The 18,120-nt window shown below is 38.8% G+C and overlaps 1 protein-coding gene across 2 annotated transcripts; it reads left to right on the forward strand.

The window, feature by feature from the left end:
- Window positions 1-787: 787 nt before the first annotated feature.
- Window positions 788-16,478, forward strand: CALM2 (calmodulin 2). 2 transcript variants are annotated; one of them, XM_021701292.1, is made up of 6 exons: window positions 788-897; window positions 7,106-7,136; window positions 14,126-14,269; window positions 14,359-14,465; window positions 14,936-15,071; window positions 15,830-16,478. In XM_021701292.1, the coding sequence occupies exons 1-6, from the start codon at window positions 895-897 to the stop codon at window positions 15,856-15,858; spliced, it is 450 nt and encodes a 149-aa protein (XP_021556967.1). In that variant the 5' UTR covers window positions 788-894; the 3' UTR covers window positions 15,859-16,478. The 2 variants fall into 2 exon arrangements, with proteins under 2 accessions (XP_021556967.1, XP_044774877.1); XM_044918942.1 differs by lacking the exon at window positions 788-897 and adding an exon at window positions 5,830-5,850.
- Window positions 16,479-18,120: the final 1,642 nt, after the last annotated feature.

Here is an 18,120-nt window from a genome sequence, read left to right on the forward strand (position 1 = left end):
ACCAACCCAGGTCTGACTCCAAACCAGTGACTAACCCCACTGAATTTCGGATACCGTGGTTTCTGAGTGACTTTTCTGGGAAAGTACCCCTGGTAAGAAACGAGAATGGCAAGTATAAACGGAAGGCCCTTTCGGATTCGTCTCTCAGCTAAGCAACTGCATTTATCCTTACCTAGATTTTTATTGGTTTTGTGAGGGAGTAAAATGGAAAATGTGTGGCCTCCGCAAGGCCGAGAGGCTGAGCGCGGGGTCTTTCGGCGTCAATCTTTATCTGCCTAAGGTGTTTTCGCCTACCCTCGCACAAGGGGCGGGAAAGTGTATGAGTGTGGGAGGGAAGGATGGGTGGAGGAGGCAGATTCTCCAGCCAAGCGCAAGAGAAGAGACTCTGCCGCCCGGCGCAGTTGCCAGGACAGCGCGGCCAGAGCACCAACGGCAGAAGCCGCACCGCGTCCCGGCGGCGGCTGCGATCCCAAGTGACGCATTGCAGGTACGAACCAGCCAATCAGAGGCCGGTTCAACGATCATCGGGCACGAGTTGCCACAGTGATTCTCCTCCGCGCCGCAAAGTAGCGCCCCTCAGGCGCGACTCCCCTGGCCTTTAAACGGGCTCGCTGGGGAGTGAAACCCACTTACGTCATTCGTTCGCCTACTTTCCTTTATCTCTTGCCCCGTCGGCTAAATAACAGTGGATAAAGGAGTCCCGAGAAGAGTTAGAGAGGAGGGGGTTAGCCGGGACTCGTTTGCGATGTTCCGTTATCTGGCATGCGGCGGAGGGATCTGGCGGAGGGAGGTGTTTATGAGGCGCTGGGGGCGGAGGGGGAGAATTAGTCCGAGTGGGGCGAGCGAGCTGAGTGGTTGTGTGGTCGCTTCTTGGAGACCGGTAGCGCCTGCAGCATGGTGAGTGCGTCGCTAAGCTGCCGGCGCTTGGCCTGAGGGGGGACGAGGCTGAAGCAAATTTGTTAAAGGGAACGCTGCTCCCCCACATCCTTTAGGAGTGGTCTTCGCCAGAGGGATGGTGCGAAAGAGACTGGGGGCACCGGGGCAGTTGCGTCGCAGGTGCTCCCCCATCGTCATTCTCCTCAGGGAGGAGTCCCCCAGTGTTTCGGGGGCCGGGAGCATTGCCTGTGAGGCGCTGAAGCTCCTCAGGGGTTTGGCTGGGTGAGGTTGATGGATCCGGGGTGGGGGGCAGCCCAGCACACGTCTCGTGGAGACGAGAGAGTGGAAGGGCGGGGGAGAGCGGGAGGGCAAAAGCCTCGGGTCGGGCATCTCGAAAGGTCAGTCCCGGGGCCGGATTCAAAAGCCCAACGGACGGTTAGTGCTGGCGCCAGGAAGCGCCTTTGTCCGCTTGCGGCCGCCATGCGCCGAGGGGGCGGGAGGGAGCGCGAGGCCCGGGGCGAGCGCCAGCGCCGCCGTTAGCCCGCATCCCCCGCGTGCCGGCTGGGGGGGGGACGCGGGGGGCGCGCGAGCAGGCGCGGCGCGCTGTGTGGGCTGAGCCCGCGCGGGGCGGGGAGCAGCCGGGGGGGGCGGGGCGGCGGGGCCAGGGCCGCCGCCCGCTCGGCTGGGCTCGCGCTCCAGCTGCTGCGCTGGCACCTGCAGGGCTGCGGAGGTCTCGGCGGCCCGCGAAGCTGCGGGGCTGGCTGGTTGGGAATGGGTGGGGGAGGACGACTTCGGTAGTTTCCCATCCCCCTCCGGTGGCGCGAAGGAAGCTCGGTGGATCCTGATCTTTCCACTCGATTTGGGGTCCTGGGGTCTTCTTCCACCACCCAGGCTGGACATTAAAAAAAAAAAATTAAGTGGCTTTGTGGTTGGAAGTTTGGCGCACCCTCAGAGTGCGCATCTTGTTTGAGAAAGTCGTCAGCTCCAGCTTGGGTCTGAAAGGCTTTTTCTAGTCACCTACCGAAAGCAAGCTTTGGGGTGACTGACGTTCTGTTGTGAAAGTCGCTTTTATCCTGCCGTAACATTTGAAAAGGGCCAGTGTCTATATCCTATTCTTAAGTACTCACGTGCACTCCTAATGTTAAAGAACCATCATCACAGCATTGCCCCTGCTCCAACTCCCTTGAAAATGAGTCGTATTTCCGTACAGAAAATGCCAGACCATGGTAACGTGCAGTTCAATTCTTTTATATAGTAATGGCTGTCAAGTACTGTAGTGATAGAAAAGTATACCGGGGACAGAGGGAGCAGGGAATTCTAAAAAGCATTTTCCTGTCACTTGAGACCGGAACCCCTGTTTTTTTCCTGTTTAAAAAAAAAAAAAATCTAATGAGGGCGGTAATTTGCAATACCTACTTTGTGTTTTCGTCTGCCAAGTGGTTACAGCGATGGGTGTGTCCAGAAGGCAAGGTGACATCTTAAACAGGAGTTGGGAATCCTTGCCAACTGAAACCTCCAGCCTGTATGGGTGTGGGGAGAGGAATTCACCGTGGATAAAACTAGTGTTCATTTAAGTTTGATGCACTCGTTCTATTTTGATATTTTAAATTATTTTATTCTGAATTTGCACATACTAGTTGAATTTTTTACTTTTAGATGAAACAAGGTGTACATTATATGCATGTAATCAAGGTTCTGAATTGCGCAGTAAATTTTTAAAAATTTAAATGAATGGTAAAATTTTTACCTAATCAGTCTGATACTTGAGTCAGGAACTTGGATAGATTTTCTTAGTGATGCATACAGTTTGTATTTACACTTACATGGTCCTGTGCCAGTGATGATAAGCTTTTGTAGTTACTGTTTACATCATTGTTGCTTTGGGGGTTTTCAGTTAGTTTGTTCAATTTGACAGTCATTGTTACGTAAAATTAACATGGAAGTTGTCCTAAGGTAACTTCATAATTATAAGACCTGGAGATTTAAAATTAGGACCCTGTCAGGTTTAAAGAATAAGAGTTTGTGTGGAAGGGGAATAAGATTGCTCACATAGCTCTTGGGTTTACATGTAGTGTTTATGCGTGCATTGAAAGAGCCAGGGATTGCTTTAAGAAGACTTGGGGCCCAGGTGATAAGAGATATGAAGAGGTAGGAAGTTTTGTGCTTGTCTGAATAATCATTATTGTATCAAATTGCAAGTAGATCAGTGTGTGTTACACTGAGGAACTTCGCTATGGCCCTATTAAAAATATATAGAAAGTTCTAGATTTAGGTACAATGATCAAAGTAGGCCTTTAGTGAAAGTCCTTATTTCTATGAAATAATTTGTCCATTATAATGGTTTCTCTTTTGGTCTAAGATGCTATATAGTAAGTGCTGTTCTGTAGAATTAAGGTAACTGTTAATTCTGAAATAACTTAAAGACTGCTTTTAATATAGGTAAAACAAATATCCTGACTTCTGAAATTGTGAAAAAAATTTTACTTAATGCTTTGTAGTATCTAAATAGAACTTGGAATAAAGACGAATGATTGAAAGCTAGAAGTTTGTGTTCCATTTTAAACCTGTGGATTCATACATTTATTCAGATAAGAATTTTGGATTATTTTTAAACTGCCATTCACTAGATAGGAGTATCTATATATACTTTGAATGCCGTTTAGGAAATGTTTGATAGGTACATAATGCATTCACTTTTCAGGTCACACATTAGTCTAGATTAATGTTTCTCAGTGTTTACAAATCTTCAAAATGCAGATTCTAGTTCAGTAGGTCTGGTGTGGAATCTGGGAGTATACTAATGCCTGGAAGCTTTCTCTGGAGTGATGAACAGGAGGAGGAATTCTATCAATTGTTGTAGAAATAAAGGAGTAAGAACAGTCATCTCTCTAGTGGATTATTCTTTACTGAGATAAACACACATGTAAATGAGCTTGAGTTTTCCCAAAAGGATAATTCTTCTAGTTCTAAAAAAATGGCACTCTCCATAGACAGAAATAAGAACCAAATTTATTTGCATGTAGTTGGAAAAGGCTTACAAATTAGAGTGCTAGGGAATGGTGTGTTTTTGTTTTTAGTAGGCCTTAATCTGAATGTTGCTGGTAAAGTTTATTTTAAAACCCTGAACTCTGGATTAGTAGTAAATAGAAAAACTTCAGGTTTCTTGAAACATTGCAACAAAATCTAGGAGCAATTATAAGGCTGTGTGAGTAATTTAGCATTCTGTTTGATAGTTCATTCCTTGAAGTTCTTTTGTGAATTTTTTTATTTTGGGGGAGGTGGGGGAGGGGCAAAGGGAGAAAGAATCTTAAGCAGTCTCCATGCCCAGTGGGGAGGCGGGGCTTGATCACAACCCTGAGATCGTGACCTGAGCTGAAATCAAGAGTCATCGCTTAACTGACTGGGCTACCCAGGCACCCCTCCTTTGTGAATTTTTCTAAGACTGTGTCTGCCTAGAGTTGGAGAGCTGGACGAGATGGTGTGGGGCCATTACATTTGGACTTTCCAAGCAAAATTGGATAATTTTAAAGTTTTGTTTTATAGCTAGCATCCTTTTCTTCCTTCCTTCCTTCTTAGCTTTAATATAAATGCGCTTTCCCAAAATCCACCCCTACCTCCCTGTTGAGAGAACAACACTGTTTCCTTTCCTGGGCATAGCAATCATCCCTTCAGCTTTCACAATACTGTGCCTTCCATACATTCAGCTTAACTAAGTCTTTAGTCCTAAACTGATTTTCACCTGCCACATCTGTCCCTGGGCTGCACCTCGTGCTTGCAGTTTATGGAAATGTATTTTCTCAGCTTAAATCAAAGATGACATGAACAATGGTAGGTTTGCTGTTTTTTTTTTTTTAAGATGGCTAATATTCATGATGTTTAATTTTATATTCTGATATCTAGGAAAGACACTAGACAGTGTTATGCAACGCTTAGTTGTAAATGAATGGGAAGGGTAAATTAATTTCCATGTAGCAGTAATACATTTTAAACTTAATAACTTCCTAGAAAGGGTAAGTTTAAAATAGGCATCTCCATATTATATGACAAGAAAAGCACACATGTGCATATGTATATTTTGGTCCCCATAAGTATTTCTTAAGAATTGATCTGGTATACAGATGACTAGGATAAAAGACAGTATACCAGGAAGAAAATAAACTTCAAAATGCCTGCATATAATAACAGTCTCTATGAGGGCTTTAATGTGGGCCCTGCTAGTCTCTGAAGCAAGAGGTGATGATGCCATGCATGTTTGCTGTGTGGAAGTTGAACTAGTCAGGTTCATATTTAACATTACAGATTCTTTGATTAGTTAATATATATAAAATAATTATCACTGAACTCTTTGGGTTGGCCCTTTACATAGCTTCTCACTCTATGCAATAACCTTGTAAGGTAGGTATTAATATTGTACGACTGAAATTGACTATGAGCGGTTGAGTAACCTGTCCAAGGTCACATGGCTCTTTAAGTGGCAGAGCTAGGATACTAGTATGTCCAGCATTGATTCAAAACACTATGCTTTTTTTCCCCACTCTGCCATGTTGCCCTTTTTTCAGAAATGATAGAAGTCCTTCAAAATGGAATCAGAGTAGAAGTAAATCCTTTATAGCCTCTAACAAAGTAATATGGAGTCAGTGGATTTACTGGGTTTTGAATCTTACTCCTTAGGGAAAACAGAGGATGACTGATTTTATATCAGATGGAGGATTGGGATTTGGAAGGATAAAAGTCGATCCTTTTTTTTTTTTTTTTTTTTTTAACTCCTGCATTTGAACTTAATTATTGCCTCTTCAATTTTAAGTTACCAGGCTTTTTGCTTTTTTTCTTTTCTAAAATAGAAACAAGTTGAGTTTGCATCGAGGTCAAATCAAAATTGTTGAGCAGGGAGAGAAACTTACGCTTTCTGGGTTCCTCCCCAAATTTTCTCATGCTGTCCCCTAGAGAAGTATTATGCTATTATTTTTCATTAAGGTGTTCTTTAAAAAGAATGAAACCAGGCAGTGTTTATTCTTTCATACTGATAAATGGATTAATCACAGAATGCTTGATTCCATATAGGTAGGAATATTAGAAGGTTGGGACTGATTAGTGGTAGTACCACATAAGCAGTTGCTTCATGGGTTTATGTACTGGTAAATGGTGAAATGTCCAAAGATGAAGGCCACATAAAGAAAAAGGAGCCTTGGTATTTTGCAGATATGTTTATTGTATATTATGGTACTCTGCATTTAAAACTTACAGGCAATGAATACATCTAACACCTTTGTGTTTAATTCTGACTTCACTAGTTACTAATTTTGTACTCCTCCCTGAAATTTAACCTGAACCTCTTTCCCTATGTGTAAGATAGGGAAGGTTAGTGTGAAGATTGAATAAAAACAGTATCTATAAAGGCCTTTAGCAAATGCCTGGCCTTTTTTTTTTTTTTTTTAAAGCAAAAATAGTGACTCTTTGTATGCTAAAAACATCAAAAACCTTAGGCTCACATTGGGATTTCAAAAGTGAAGAGAAAATGAATGGCTTGACTTAACATTTAGTAAATAATGTAGTTCAAATGTTGAGAATCCTGGATTCTTTGCATTTGCCTGGCAGGTGAGGAGAAGTAGTAAAAACTGGTAGCTTTCATGTTGCCCCAACCGGGACAGCTTGGATTTTTATCTTTATAATAGATGGGATTTTTGCTTAGTGTTTTGAGGTTTTTTGTTTGTTTTAGGTTTGGAAAATAATTTTCATGTCCAAATGATGTGTTTAACCATTTATAGAGGTAATTTTGAATGTAGTCCTTGGACATTTTTATTTATCAGAAGAGGTGAGCTTAAGTTTAGGTATCTTAACTTTGAGAAAGTTAACAGTGTTTTTGTTGGATTCTCTCTTTGCTTTAGAAGAATAACAACTTCCTTTAAATTTTTTAGTATGCCAAATTGCTTTTTTTTCAATTTGTGTGAAATTGAGACTTTCATATGTATTCTGAAATAATACTTGGGGTTTAGGTATTAATCTTGGTCAAGACTGCTTAGTTTTGAAGATAAATCTATCTACTTAATATGCATTTTCTACCTTAAAACGTATTCATTTTCTATCTATGTTGCTCATACTAAGGAGTGTTATACTAAATGTAGTTTATGGTACAAGGTGAACCCTGAAAGTTTTTAAACTTGGTTCTTTAACTTAACTGCTGATCTACATACTCTGAAGTCACTTACCTATCTCTGTGATCTCTTTATAGGCTGACCAACTGACTGAAGAGCAGATTGCAGGTAAGAAATACTTTGCTAAACGGTACCCACTGGATTTTATTATAAATTGAACAGCCAACCTCAAACTAAGATACCTTTATGAAAGAATTGACTTTGATCTATGTAGTAGATAGTAACAGACGGTATAATATAATACAGTAATTGAACCTGCTTGGCAAATGAGAAGGTACGCTTGCCTGTGAGAGATGTATGGGGCTAACTAATGAAAGGCAAGTTTTTAGGCTATGTGGCGGTGTACTTTGGAACTTGGTGGTGGTGGTCTTTGTTTTTCTTGAAGATTATCTTTAAAACGAATTCTGAGCAGTTTTTTTTTTTTTTTTTAAAGATTTTATTTATTTGACAGAGAGAGACACAGCGAGAGAGGGAACACAAGCAGGGGGAGTGGGAGAGGGAGAAGCAGGCTTCCTGCCAAGCAGGGAGCCCGATGCGGGGCTCGATCCCAGGACCCCAGGATCATGACCTGAGCTGAAGGCAGACGCTTAACGACTGAGCCACCCAGGCGCCCCATTTGGGCAGTTTTTAACACTGCAACTCCAAATTACTCTTCACAAGAAAAAAAGAGCCAGGTAGTAAGTAATAGGTAACTTGAAATGTTGAATCAGAAAGGAACATTGAATTTACCCCAGTTTAAAGTAGCTAATATTTTAACCTTAGAATTGCATGTAGAATCAGTCAGGAATAACCATTATGTCTAGAGAAAAACTTAGATCCAAAAGTTACCATTCTATTTTCTAAATGTGTAGTAAGTTGAATTTTGTCTTAAGGAACAGTAATAACAGCTATTGAAATGAGCTTTTTAAATCTTGTCTCCTTTGGTGTGTCATGGAAATATGTGAAATTGTTATGTAAAACTTGATGTCATGTTGTCTTTATGCTATAACATTAAACATTGGTACTTTTGATTTTATTCTAACACTTTGAGGTGACTGGTTAACTTCAAAATGTTGGGGAAACCTGGGGCGCCTGGGTGGCTCAGTCGTGTAAGCGTCTGCCTTCGGCTCAGGTCATGATCCCAGAGTTCTGGGATCAAGCCCCGCATCAGGCTCCCTGCTCAGCGGGAAGCCTGCTTCTCCCTCTCCCACTCCCCCTGCTTGTGTTCCCTCTCTCGCTGTGTCTCTCTCTGTCAAATAAATAAAATCTTAAAAAAAAAAAAAAAATGTTGGGGAAACCTGCTAAAGGATTTTTTTTCTTTTTTAGTTCATTGTAGTGTTGAAATGCTTTTCAAACTCTTCCTTTACTCTCTTTAGGCTTTTATTAACACAAGCATCAAGCAGTTTTAACTACCATGGTTTTCCTGGCAGGCAAGAAGTTTGAAGTGTTCAAAAGCACTAAAGCTCTTTTTTTTTTTTTTTAATGCTAGAGAAAACTGAGAAGCCCAGTTGGAACTCAGCTATATATAGTCCATTTAAAGTAAGCCCCCCTCTCCACATAAACAAATTTGGGGGACCCAGAAATCACTAATCTCAGATATTCATCACAAATACTACTTGATAGGACTATATGAAGTAGGAAGCTATTAACATGAAGGACCAAATGTAAGCAGGTTTTATTTTTATTTACTGTGCGAATTTGACTTAAATCTGGGATTTGCTTTCTAGGATTGATAAATTGCATGTATTGAGTGTTGAAGTAATCAAGCAGAGCTTGGAACTAGTTTCTTTGTTCATTTATACTATTTTAAATGTATCCATGAAATGTAAATTATTCTAAAACAGTTTTGTTTTTTAAAAAATGTATCCTTAGGAAGTGACAGGCTAATTCATATATCCAGCCTTAAACTCTTAATTTCTCTAATACATTTGGCCTTCCTCTCTACCTTTAATTTCTTGGTATTCCCAGTCAGGTAGTTGTCCCTGCTGTACACAGCACAGCATTTTCACTTTAAGGTAGAAAATGTATTATTTAAGGTATCTATCACATAGGTGATGCTCATCTGATCCCAAACACACATACAACTATTAAAACAGTGTGTGTCTTTTAAATACAAGAGGATCAGTCTTCAAAGACTGATAGCATTTTCATAAAGAATACTAGTAGTAGTTCACTGGAACATTTACTTTAAGATAAATTTGGTCTTTTTGTTGGCTTTCATCATATAATTAAATTTCCAGTGGGGATGGGAGAAAATCTATTCTAGATTCTCTCCCTATCCTGTGTTTTCTTAGGCTTTTAAAACCAGTCCTTGTACCCCAGGTTTTAGTGAACCTTTAAAGGAGTCAAAGCTTTTATACTGCTAAAGTAAAACCCTGTGAGATTGGGGACCTTTTTGTTGCCTCCTGTATCCCCTGTGACTCCCACATAGTAAGCACTCAAGAATGGATACACTTCTTTTCAGAGGTGTGTGACAACAAAAAATGTTCCAGAATACTACCTACCCTATCCTAAGAATTATTCTGCCTCCTTCCGAAATCCCTTCCTTCTAAATTTGATTATGTTTCAATGTCCACCTTTGAAGGGGAAACAAATTATTTTCTTTATCCTGATAAATTGTAATTGGTGGTAATCAGTAACATCTTAGAGTCTTTACCAAAAAAATGTTGACAAACTCCGTGCGTAAATCAACATTGAATATACTAAGGTTCTTTTTAAGCTATTTTAACTTTATATGATAACCATTACTACTTCAGATTTGTTTAGAAAGTCTTCTAACAGCAAATAGAAAAAGCATGTTTAGATGAAGTTACTAGAATTGTTTACATTACCTAGTCTTAAAGAGCAATCCAAAAGTGTTCATTGTGACATCACTAACTAGTTAATTTTGTTGATGATTCTGCCATGATGTCATTAGTTGTTGGCATTTGACACTTCAGGGACTAATAGGAAAATCCTACAAGAATTTTTCTTTTTTAAAGGTCAGTGTAGGGGTAAAACTTAATTTGATGAAAGATAGTAAGCTTACTCAGTTTATATAGTGCCAACAAAAGTCTGATACAAGCCCTTTAAGAGATTATTAAGTTCAGAATTTTCTAAATAAATGGAAGTTGGTAAATAGGCATTTGATTCAAGTCATTCCTGGGAATTACAGTTTAGAATGGCATGCTTCTATACATAAAGATTATACTAGTTATGAAGTAAGGTAGTGAGCTGTAAGGGCAGGTGAATTTAAATGGTACTTTTGAGTTTATTTTTATTTCAAGGAGTTTTACAGGTATTTCTGGCTCGAGTGTAAAAATATAAATAAAAATTGGGAATAAATCTTGCCATTTGTTCCTTTCTTGTATCCATAAACTGGTAGTTATAGCATAGATATGGTCTTATTTTCTGTTTTTCACTTACTCCAGCAAGCATTTGATTTTATTTTTAAGATTTTATGTATTTGACAGAGACACAGCGAGAGAAGGAACACAAGCAGGGGGAGTAGGAGAGGGAGAGGGAGAAGCAGGCTTCCCGCCAAGCAGGGAGCCCAATGCAAGGCTCGATCCCAGGACCCTGGGCAGACACTTAATGACTGAGGCACCCAGGTGCCCCTCCAGCAAGCATTTTAAAATTAATGTACTTTAGGGGCACCTGGGTAGCTCAGTGGGTTAAGCATCCAACTCTTGATTTCAGCTCAGGTCTTGATCTCTCAGAGTTGAGTTCAAGCCCTGCGTGGGGCCCCATGCTGGATGTGGAGCCTGTTTTTAAAAAAAGTTAATATACTTTAAAACTCCTTGAAATTAAGAACACACACATACAAACTTACTATACATCTTAATAATTAAGTCATACAGTAAAATGATTATAGTTAGTTACACATTGGAAGCCTTTGCACGTAATGATAGTGTTAATATCTGTAGCTAAGTATTATAGCAGCAAATGTAATGTAAACAAAATCATGTTTCTAAGCTTTAATTTTCTTGTAGCCTAAGTTATTAGGTGATAAATGCCATGTGTTCAAACCCTAATAGTTTATGCATTTCTAGACAGTATTTCTACATCCTGTTAAAAAAAAAAACAAAAAACCCTGAGTAAAATGGAAGTGTCTTCATCACATTCTGTTTGTGGGATTTATTTATCTATTTTTGTCATTGAGTCAATCTAGTTAGTCTACTGTAGGCTAATTTCATAAAATCAGTTTGCTACTAAGCTTGTGATACCAGGGGAGTTCTCTGAAAACAATTTCAAATGGAACGGAACTATGTTAATACTGAATGTAGTAAACTGCCAACTAGTCAGTGATAACCTGGTCTAAAAGGTAAGTAGTTAATAGATTTTAAACAGAAGAAAGTAATGTGGTAATCTAAAAAGGTAATACGACCCGGGTAGTTGTGTGGGTAATTTTAAATAAAGAACCCAGTTAGAAGGCTATTGTAATAGTCTAGGCAAAAGATGACGGGGCCGTGAAACAAGATACTGCTTGTAGAGATGAAAAAAGAATCAGGCAATATTGAAATGGGAGAATTCAAAAGGACTTGTTGACAGATTTCACAAGGAAAGAGTTAAAGTGTCTTTTGCTTGCATTCCTAGGGTTGCTGGGGAATATAGAATTGATTTTCGTAAGTCTTGCTTGGGGTCAGCCCAGGGGACATGTCCTGTAGGAAGTCAGAAATAAAGGTACAGTAGCCCCTCCCATCTGTGGTGGGAAGGATACATTCTAAGACCTCAGTGGATGCCTGAAACCACTGACGGTACCAAATTCTGGTTTTTCCTATACACATATACGTATGATACAGTTTAATTTATGAATTAGGTGCAGTAGGGGATGAACAATAACATCATAATTGTAACAATATACTGTAATGTAAGTTATATGAGTGTGGTCTCTTATCATATACTGTACTCACCCTTTTTGTGATGATGTGAGATGGTAAAATGCCTATGTGATGAGATGAAGTGAGGTGAATGATGTAGGCATTGTGATGTAGTGTTAGGCTGCTATTGACCTGATGGTATGCCAGAAGGATCCTCTGCTTCCAGACTGCAGTTGACTATGGGTAACTGAAATGGCAGAAAGCGAAACTGTGGATAAGGGTGGGGAACTACTGCATTATGTTGAGAGAGATGAGTAGACTAAAAAAGCCTTCATTTTGAGTAGGCATAGATGAGATGGTCAGAAAGAGGAAAGGGGATAAGAAAATTGGTTATATTTACGTGTGAGAGATAAATAGGAGCAAGAGCCTTTGGCAGTGTAAGGTAGGTAAACTGAGGTACTGTTGTGAAACCCAAGGGAAGTTTAGAGTTTCTCAGTGTAGTTTTGGATGCTGTAGGAAAACGAGATCATCTTTTTCTTGACACTTAACTACTTGCCAGATATAGTTCTAAGTGCTTTATGCTTACTAATTAATGAAGTTTATAAACTTAAGTAGATAGTTATTCCAGTTAACAAAAATGAGGAAGCTGAGGTGGAAAAGGTTTAGTAACCTAATTTGCCTAGGTTACATTACTAGTAAGTAGCAGAGCTGGGATTATTTAACCCAAGCAGTTGAGTTCCAAAGTCTGCTTTTAGTTTCTATGCTATATGGCCTCATGTACTTAAAACACACTTGTTTGATTGGGCAACTAGGTCGTTACTGGTAAATTTGGCATTTTCAACTGATGAGTTGGAGCTGGAAGTAATTTTAATAGTGGATTGGTAGAAGAAAGGGATACGAGTAATGGTGCTTCCCAAGATTTGGGGAGAGATAAGGGCAGGCATGCAAGAGAAAACAGAAGGTTTGAATTTCGTTTTAAGCTAAGAGACATGATACATGTTAATGGCGAATCAGTGGAAGAGTAGTTGAGTCCAGAGAAGAGATTATGATGGATTGAAACTGGGATGTATAAATTGGAGCAAGGATAGAAAGGCAGGGGGGAATAAATAACCTTGGACTATATAAGAGGAAGCAAACTATTAAACATGTCAGGTATGTATTTTCAAATGCATAGATACGTTGAGGGAACTTAGCCCTGTGAACTTTGGAACTGCTTTTGGATTTGCTTGCGAAGAGGGTCTGATAGCATTTAAAAAGTACCCTACCAGAAAATACTGCCTTTTTGTTATTAGTTCATTTATATGACCTTGCACTACCAAATTCAATCTCTGCTTTAGTTTATGAAATAAATGGGGAGCCAGGTATTCTAGACTGTTGCTTCAACAGCTTTCCATGTAATCTAGTGGTGAGTTAAAAGGAACATAGTTTCACAAGATGATTTTTAAGATGATTTTTAGAATATAATAATATTCTAAAGAAAGGTCTAAATTATCTTTGTTGTCAGTGATACAATACTTCGCTAAAACTGGCCATTCATATCTTGATCATCCCATTGTTAATATCATTATAGATTTTTGGTGCTAGTTCCTTATATCTCAGAAAAGGAAACTGGCCTATTGCATATTGTTCCGAAGTTTAGAGGGTTTGTTGTTGTTGTTCTTAAATTAGTAGGTTTTTTTTTTAAGATTTTATTTATTTGCAAGAGAGTGAACAAGAGAGAGAGCTCGAGCAGAGGGAGAGGGAGAAGCAGACTCCCTGTTGAGTAGGGAGCCCAACATGGCGCTCAATCCCAGGACTCTGTTAATATGACCTGAGCTGAAGGCAGACCTGTAACCGACTGAGCCACCAGGTGCCCCTTAAATTAGTAGGTTTTAAGAGACTTAATTTTAACTTTCGAGGATTACTCTGAATATAATGCATATAGTTGTTATAGAAACACATGTTGGGTACCAGCAGTCTTATTTTTATATTCTGAGCTTTAATAGAAAATAGAGAAGCCACTCATTTGGGGCTTTGATTCTTTGCCTCCTTCAACCCAGAATAATTTTGACTTTTATCTGGTCTAGATAGTGGAGTTTTTTTTAAGATTTTAGGTGAAAGAACTTGCTGATAGGTCAATATGAATATATATTGGTATGATTAGCTAAAGATGTTTGAAATATCACAAGATTTTCCCACCTAATTCTTGAGGAATCAAAAGCTGATTTCAGGTGTTAACCTCCATATATACCTTTGCTTTAAGAGTTAATACATGTCATTTAGGAGGTTACTTTTTATTGTTAACCTGTATGTTTGGATTGTGGTCTCTCTTTAAAACAGAATTCAAAGAAGCTTTTTCACTATTTGACAAGGATGGTGATGGAACTATAACAACGAAGGAATTGGGAACTGTAATGAGGTCTCTTGGGCAAAATCCCACAGAAGCAGAGTTACAGGACATGATTAATGAAGTAGATGCTGATGGTAAGTTTTTTTAAATTGGGGCTCTGGGGAGGGGGAATTAAAGGGGGACATTTAAATTCTTTAGTACTATTTCAACTAAACTATTTCAGGTAATGGCACAATTGACTTCCCGGAATTTCTGACAATGATGGCAAGAAAAATGAAAGACACAGACAGTGAAGAAGAAATTAGAGAAGCATTCCGTGTGTTTGATAAGGTAGGTGTTCACGGATTGGATTTGTTAAATTTTGAGGATGAATCTTGGCAAAGGAGGCATCACTGACTTTAGAACTAAGAAACAGATTTTATTTTATTTCTTTAAGATTTTATTTGAGAGAGAGCGCGAGCGCATGAGCATTGGGGAGGGGCAGTGAGAGAAGCAGACTCCCCACTGAGCAGGGAGCCAGACCTGGGTCTCCATCCCAGGACCCTGGGATCATGACCTGAGCCGAAGGCAGACGCTTAACTGAGCCACCAAGGCGCCCCAGAAACAGTGATTTTAATGTATGATATCCTGCTTTGTTCTCCGTGACAATTTATTGGTCTGCTATAGATTGTTTTTGGTTGGTATGTATTTCTAAAGTATATTTTTCTCCCTAATGTGAAGTTTAGTGTAAACTTACTAAACTTTCATTCCAACTCTGAGTCTCTAATTTTACTTAGGTATCTTACTAAATTTTTTTCTAGGATGGCAATGGCTATATTAGTGCAGCAGAGCTTCGCCATGTGATGACAAACCTGGGAGAGAAGTTAACAGATGAAGAGGTTGATGAAATGATCAGGGAAGCAGATATTGATGGTGATGGTCAAGTAAACTATGAAGGTAAATCTTTCACTACCTCATTCTGTGCGTTGATTTTAAGTTACAGGTATTTGTTGTATATCTCATAGGTCAAAATTAGTGACTCCTCCCCCCCCCACTCCCCTCCCCGCGCCAAATGAAGATGCTCAAACAGTTTTTATATTTACAAACCTTTTCCTATTCAGAGTATTTTCTACAGACTAGGCAAAAATCACAATCACCTGAGAACTTTTTAGAACTGTTTACTGTCGGGTCCTACCATATACGTAGAATCTCTTCATTTTAACAAAATTGCTGGACAATTTCATATGCACATTAAAGTTTGAGAAGCACTGTACTTGAGACTGTGCTAAAACAATCTTTTTATAATGATTGTGGAACAATTTGAAAAGCTTTAAACTTATTTCAGGATCCTCAAAGTGAAAGGTGATTTTCCTTCCTTCATTGGATGTATTATCCCTCTAATTAGCTTTAGTCTGAAACTGTTTACTTATGCTTCAATTCAAAATTATCATGTTATACTAAAGAGCAAAAATGCTTAAATAGCTTGTCTAAAGCATTAATTTGGTTTATTGATTAATAATCCTAAATAATTTTGGTTTATGAAGTTCCAGCCTTGACAAAGCTTGACAGCTCTAGCCTAAACTAGCATTCCTTTGTACTGTAAATTTTTGAGGAAAGAAAGGGGAATTGGAGACTGCTCAGAGATTGAGTAACGTGATTGGTTTTGCCAGTCTTTTGCCATTGATGCAACTTTTTGTGTACTTCTTCTTTTTCAGAGTTTGTACAAATGATGACAGCAAAGTGAAGACATTGTACAGAATGTGTTAAATTTCTTGTACAAAATTGTTTATTTGCCTTTTCTTTGTTTGTAACTTATCTGTAAAAGGTTCCCCCTGCTGTCAAAAAATATGCATGTATAGTAATTAGGACTTCATTCCTCCATGTTTTCTTCCCTTATCTTACTGTCATTGTCCTGAAACCTTATTTTAGAAAATTGATCAAGTAACATGTTGCATGTGGCTTACTCTGGATATATCTAAGCCCTTCTGCACATCTAAACTTAGATGGAGTTGGTCAAATGAGGGAACATCTGGGTTATGCCTTTTTTTTTAAGTAGTTTTCTTTAGGAACTGTCAGCATGTTGTTGTTGAAGTGTGGAGTTGTAACTCTGCGTGGACTATGGACAGTCAACAATATGTACTTAAAAGTTGCACTATTGCAAAACGGGTGTATTATCCAGGTACTCGTACACTATTTTTTTGTACTGCTGGTCCTGTACCAGAAACATTTTCTTTTATTGTTACTTGCTTTTTAAACTTTGTTTAGCCACTTAAAGAAAATCTGCTTATGGCACAATTTGCCTCAAATCCATTCCAAGTTGTATATTTGTTTTCCAATAAAAAAATTACAATTTACCCAACTGTTGCTCTGAATCTGAGTCCTTTAATTAACTTCAGGTCGAACAATTCTGAGAATCAAATATGGGGGTGGTTTTTACTTGGTGTAATTTATTTTTATTTTATTTTTTTTTTTTTTTAAAGATTTTATTTATTTATTTGAGAGAGAGAGAGAATGAGAGACAGAGAGCACGAGAGGGAGGAGGGTCAGAGGGAGAAGCAGACTCCCCGCCAAGCAGGGAGCCCGATGCGGGACTCGATCCCGGGACTCCAGGATCATGACCTGAGTCGAAGGCAGTCGCTTAACCAACTGAGCCACCCAGGCGCCCCTACTTGGTGTAATTTAGATAAGTTTTTGTTGGTATTGTTGTTTTACTACCTAGATTGTGTTTAGTTTTTAAATTATGATACTTTCTTCAAAAAGTTTAAGTGGAAGATTAAAAAACCTTTTATAAGTGTACCTAGCATGGGAGCTGACATAATGTAGGTGTTTATTGTTTCCAGTCTTTTTTACATATTTTTCAACTTTGGCATATCCATTTGTCCATATTAACTTTAGCCAGGCAATGATTTTTAGAAATATTCCTGTTACAAACAATCCAAAGGGGGGGGTGTCATTACGTTCTTACTTCTGTTTGCTAATGTTTTATTCATAGTGCTTTTTCCTTTTTCATAAAGCAAGGGAGAATTTTCAGTTGTTCTGCGTGTCCAGGACATGCTTTATAAAAAAAAGGTATCTTTAGGAGTGGATTGGCAGTAACTAAACCTTGTTTTAGTTTTTGCTTGCTTCTAAACCATTGCTTTCTCTATAATTTTAAGCTACTCAAAAAGTGCTTATCTGGTTTTTTTGTTTTGTAGCTACCTTTTAAATACTTAATGAAAGATTCCATAGCAAACGAGAGCCAAGATTAAAACATTAAGTATAATTGTTACCTGATTATTGTAGCCACAAGGTTTATCTTCCCAGGGAGCAATCCATTTGGCAGGTTACTGCCCATCTTGGACTATTTTTAATACCATTGTTATTCTACCAGAAAATAAAAAATTGGTTATTGAAGAACAAGAGAAATAGGTTTTAAAGGGAAGTTACAGGCATTGATAATCCTAATGGGGTATTATATTATTACATATTAGGCAGGCAGTCAAATAGGAAGAACTTCATTACATGTAACTGTTAGTCAAAAGGAAGGCCAGCAAGATATTTGGTGGGAGAAGATAAATGTGTCTGGCTACTGAGGCACAATAGTCTGCAGTGTATTAAACATGGGCTTTGGAGTTTTTTATTTCAACAGTGCTCAGATCACTGCTGTGGATAAACTTAAAGAGGTCAATATTATCTTAAGCTTCAGTTATGTTACCTGCAAAATGGGTATGATTTACCAACTTGGCTTTTACAATAGTGAAGGTTAAAGCACTTAGCATAGTCCTTGGCATTTGCAATAAGTGTTCAGTTGATGTTACTATGCTGTTAGGCCAATTATGACTGTAATATAAGGGAATTTAGTCAAAGTTATCTTTACCACTTCGGTAGTTCTTCCAATTCCTACATTTTCAAGTTTAAGTTAAGGTGAAAGGGAGCACACTATTTTGGGGTGCTTTTGTACCTCACATTAATTGCTGATTTTTATATTCACAAAAGTCAAAAAGTTGGCATTATTTTGATTTTATAG

Source organism: Neomonachus schauinslandi, chromosome 10, assembly GCF_002201575.2.
Source record: "Neomonachus schauinslandi chromosome 10, ASM220157v2, whole genome shotgun sequence".
NCBI classification, from domain to species: domain Eukaryota; kingdom Metazoa; phylum Chordata; class Mammalia; order Carnivora; family Phocidae; genus Neomonachus; species Neomonachus schauinslandi.

Excerpts from the sequence above, each read along its gene's own strand:
- CALM2 (XM_044918942.1), top strand. The coding sequence starts at position 5,830 with ATGCTATTATTTTTCATTAAG. Across the intron at positions 7,137-14,125 it reads GACTGAAGAGCAGATTGCAG|AATTCAAAGAAGCTTTTTCA; the intron begins GTAAGAAATACT and ends TCTTTAAAACAG. Across the intron at positions 14,466-14,935 it reads CATTCCGTGTGTTTGATAAG|GATGGCAATGGCTATATTAG; the intron begins GTAGGTGTTCAC and ends ATTTTTTTCTAG.